Source organism: Cebus imitator, unplaced genomic scaffold, assembly GCF_001604975.1.
Source record: "Cebus imitator isolate Cc_AM_T3 unplaced genomic scaffold, Cebus_imitator-1.0 Scaffold64, whole genome shotgun sequence".
Taxonomy (NCBI): domain Eukaryota; kingdom Metazoa; phylum Chordata; class Mammalia; order Primates; family Cebidae; genus Cebus; species Cebus imitator.
Genome location: NW_016107379.1, coordinates 7,609,346 through 7,613,750, shown reverse-complemented (window position 1 = coordinate 7,613,750; position 4,405 = coordinate 7,609,346). Strand labels below are relative to the sequence as shown.

Genomic DNA, 4,405 nt, shown 5'->3' with positions numbered 1-4,405 from the left:
TTCCACTGCTTTCTAGTGAAAACTGTGGTAGAGGCCTTAGCGAATTCCAGAGTCAACATCTGTCACCACCTTTTAGCAGGTAAAACTAGGCAAACCTTTGAGTTTGGAATGGGTAGGGAAAATGTAGTCCCTCACAATGAGTCTCCCTACCCATTACTTTGCTAAAGGGACTGAGACCCCTTTAAAGACTTGGCCTTGTAAACAGAAGATATAAGCACAGGTAAGGCGGAAAAAGGAGGTGAACTTGCACCCCAAAGAAGTAACACCTTGACTATTTGCACCACGCCAGCAAATAAAGCTGAGAATCAGCTCAGCCCAAGGCCTGGAAAGGAAGCACAAATACATGAAAAATAACTCGAACCTCATGGTTCTTTCAAAAGTCTATTTGGCGAAAGTGTGAGCTGAAGAGTCGCATATCATTTGTTCTGAGGTTTGACTTTACACAAACCCAGCTCAGCTGCAGAAGCAAGACACAATGGAGACCTCAGAGTGAGTCTGAAGCTTCCCCACACCGCCTCCTTGAAGTCCGTTCCAGGTTCCCCACCTGATGTCCTCCAGCTCCTTTGAGCCTCGTCGCCTTTTATGCTAGTCTTCTGATATGGGTCGTAATTCCGTCTATTTCGGGTTTTTTCTGCGCGTGCCTTAGAGGCCAGAAGACCCTGACTCCTGTGCGTGTCCTCGAAGCCCCCAGCCCCAAGCCTGGCTGCCGGTGGGCGCATCAGTAAACGCGAGTGGAATGGAAGAGGCTCCTCTAACCTCTTTTCCACCGCCGATTTCCGTTAGACATTTCCTCCGCGCGGCGGCCTCCGCGAGGCGAGGTTGGACACTGGGAGGACAGCCGCAGAGGCCCAGGGCGCACTTCCTGCCGGGCGGGGGCGGGGCTGCGCCTCCTCTCCCTCCCCCTCCCTCCCCACGTGCCCCCTCCCCGCTCTCTCCGCCCCCTCCCGGGCGGCCGCGGCGCCTCGGGGGCGGGCCGGAGCGGGTGGGCGGCTTGGCTGTGCGGGCTGGGCGCCGCGGCGGTGCTGCCAGTGGACCCGCGGTGGGCTTGGGCGCGCGCCGCGCGGAGCGGAGCGTCTCAGCGCGGGCAGGGACGAGCCGGCGGGTGCAAGGCCTCGGGCTGAGCGGCTGCCGCGCGGAGCCTCGGCCCGTGGCTCTCGGGGAGCCCGCCGCGGCCGGCAGCTGGAGGAAGCGGCGGCGGCGCGTCCCCAGAGGTGCACGCCATGGCGGGCGGGCCCCCCAAGGCCCTGCCGTCCACCGGGCCTCACTCCCTGCGCGACATGCCGCACCCGCTGGCCGGCTCCAGCAGCGAGGAGGCCGTGGGTGGCGACAGCACGCCCAGCCCGGACCTGCTGATGGCCCGCAGCTTCGGTGACAAGGTGGGGCGCCTGGGACTGGGGATTGGGAGGCTTATTTCGCTCTCCCGGGGGTGGGGATGATGGATCCGGAGCCTTCTTGTGCCTGGGGCCGCGCCCACCCTGCCTCCCCTTCCCGCGGGACGGGCGTGCCCTGGCGCCGGAGCCCTCGGCGAAAGCGTCTCTTCTGCCGCCTCCGCGGGGTCGCAGCCGCAGAGGGACGGGCTTCGCTGGCTGTGACTGGTCGCGAGCGCCTGTGACAGCTGGTGGGGAGGGGTCCCGCCTGCCTGTTGGGGCGGGAGGCGTGTGTGCAGGGCAGGGCGCCTGTGTCCTCTGATGGGGTCCCGAGTTCCTCCAGGTGCATCCCCGTAGGCTGAGCTGCTGCATAACTTGTAGCTCCTCCAGTTTCCCGAGATTGCACAGAAGCAGGAGTTCATGGCTTTCCATGCTGGGACCGGGCAGCCCTGGGCTTACCGGGAGAGTCTTCTTCCCCCGAGTCAGTCATGTGGGGAGTGATCTTTGTTTAGGTTTGCTGTTTGCCCTGAGGAGTCACCTGACTCAGACCCCAGCCGGCGGCGGCAGGAGAACCTCGTTGTGGTTTTCTGTCTGGGGCTCCATTCACCTCCGACGGCCTACCACTCTGTTTAGGTTTGGCAGAGGCTGGCTTTGTGGTTGATAAAAAGAAGGCTCGCCCTTTGACCTTCGTTGTACAGAGGGAGGCTCCAGATTTTCTTAGAGCAGCATAACCCTCCTGCTGCTTGGAGAGACCGCAGAGTCCAGGCAGGGGTAAGGGACGGCCGCCTCCCTATCCCCATGGCCATTTCAGTTATGAAGGGAACTTGAGCAGCGATTGTATCAGCGCTCCTGCCGCCACTTAGTCACTAATTGCAGAAACTAGAATTGTTCTCAGGTCCTTTGATCAAGATTTTCTCTCCCTAAGAAAATACTAAATGAATTCCCCGTTGTCCCAAAATTAATGGGAGCAGGATACCTAACTTGCTTCTTCCCTTACTGTACCGCACGGGACAGCATGTGGTACAGTAAAAATGAGGATGAGAAAATATAATTTGTCCGCCTTGCAGTCAGAAGGGCACTGAGCACTTAAAATCTCTAGGAGTGGGACTTGTACCTTCTGCAGAGGGTTTGTGAAAGCATTAGGAACAGGAAAATTTAAAAAGCTGATGGAGGCCAGGTGCAGTGGCTCACACCTGTAATACCAGCGCTTTGGGAGGCTGAGGCTGGAGGATTGCTCTGGGTCAAAAGTTTGAGACCAGCCTGGGCAAGATATCAAGACCCCATCTCCACACACACACACACACACTCTCACACTCTGGGCATGGCGGCATGCACCTGTAGTCCAAGCTACTCAGGAGGCTAAGGCTGCAGGATAGCGTGAGCCCTGGAGTTCAAGGCTGCAGTGAGCTGTGATTGCATCACTGTAGTTCAGCCTGGGCAAGAGAGTCAGACCCTGTCTCAAAAAAATGTTGAATGGCTGAATAAATTTGCTTTCTCATGGATAAAAATTGGTCTTAAAGTAGTCTAGGAACTGAGGTTAAACCTTCACATTTTCCTCTCAGTTCTGTGTAGGACACTGAATTAATTACCTATTGCTGTGTAGCAAATTACCCTAAAACTTAACCACCTGAAAATAGTGTCTGTGGGACAATCTGAGTGATTCAGAATTAGGTCTTTCTTGAGGTTGCAGCCATCTGCAGGCTGGGTTAGGGAAGGATCCACTTCTAAGCTCACTCACATGGTTGTTGGCAGGCCTTAGTTAAGCTCCATAGGGCTGTTTGATGTGGCAGCTGGTTTTTTCCCCCAGAGCGAGTGATCCAAGAGAGCCCAAGACTCAAGCCAGTCTCGTATAACCTATCTTGGAAGTGACATGCCTCTGCTGTATTCTGTTGGTCACACAGATTGACACTGATACAATGTGGGGAGAGGGTGTGAATACCAAGAGGTGGGGATCACTGGGCCATGTTGGAGACTGGCTACTGCAGATAGGTATTTTAAATATATGCTTAACGATTCACTCTTGGATGATACCTGACTCAGAGTATGGGTATTTTACTAATAAGCACTTGGAAGACAAATTCCCTGTACCACCAAGATCTGGTTAGTGGTCAAGAAGTCAGTCTCAAGTCTAATTACTGATGGCTTCCTTTAAAGGGTCTGTTCTGTGTGGGAGGGAGAGTCTTGAAGGCATTATTAATTATTGAATATATATATATATATTTTTTTTTTTTTTTGAGATGGAGTCTCGCTCTTCATCAGGCTGGAGTGAAGTGACACAATCTTGGCTCACTGCAACCTCTGTCTCCTGGGTTCAAGTGATTCCCCTGCCTCAGCCTCCTGAGTAGCTGGGACTACAGGTGTCCACCATCATGCCCGGCTAATTTTTTGTATTTTAGTAGAGACAGGGTGTTCCCATGTTGGCCAGCATGGTCTTGATCTCCTGACCTTGTGATCCTCCCATCTCAGCCTCCCAAAGTGCTGGGATTACAGACGTGAGCCACTGCGCCTGACCAATTACTGAATATATATGTATTTTTTGAGACAGAGACTCACTCTGTCACCTAGGCTGGAGTGCACTGGCCTGATCCTGACTCACTCCAACCTCTACCACCCTGGTTGAAGTGATTCTTGTGCCTCAGTCCAGAGTAGTTGGAATTACAGGCATGTGCCACCTTGACTGGCTAAGATTTTTGTTTTTAGTAGAGACGAAGTTTCACTATGTTGGCCAGGCTGGTCTCGAACTCCTGGCCTCAAGCGATCCACCCTCCTTGGCTTCCCAAAGTGTTGGAATTACAGGCATGAGCCACTGTGCCTGGCCTAATTACTGAATATTTAATAAATTTCCTAACAGCTGTGGGGAGCATGTAAATGACACCATTCTCAAGGGCCTGATTTATAGTAAGCCACTTTTCCCTAGAGGCTAAGCATTGCAATTTCTTTCTCTTGACTAGGAGTAACATTTTCCTTGAATCTTGGCATACACATACGGTCTCATAACTGAAGAAATTTCTGTAGAGAGAAGCTAGCAAGCCACAGAG

At 53.8% G+C, this 4,405-nt stretch overlaps 1 protein-coding gene across 1 annotated transcript in view; it reads left to right on the top strand.

The window, feature by feature from the left end:
- Positions 1-977: 977 nt before the first annotated feature.
- The window catches only part of SNX30 (sorting nexin family member 30), a 120,742-nt gene continuing 117,314 nt past the window's right edge, over positions 978-4,405 (top strand). Inside the window, exon 1 of the mRNA XM_017530366.2 lies at positions 978-1,376. Coding sequence (XP_017385855.1) covers positions 1,221-1,376 — 156 coding nt within the window. The 5' untranslated portion in view covers positions 978-1,220. The remainder of the gene's footprint in view (positions 1,377-4,405) is intronic.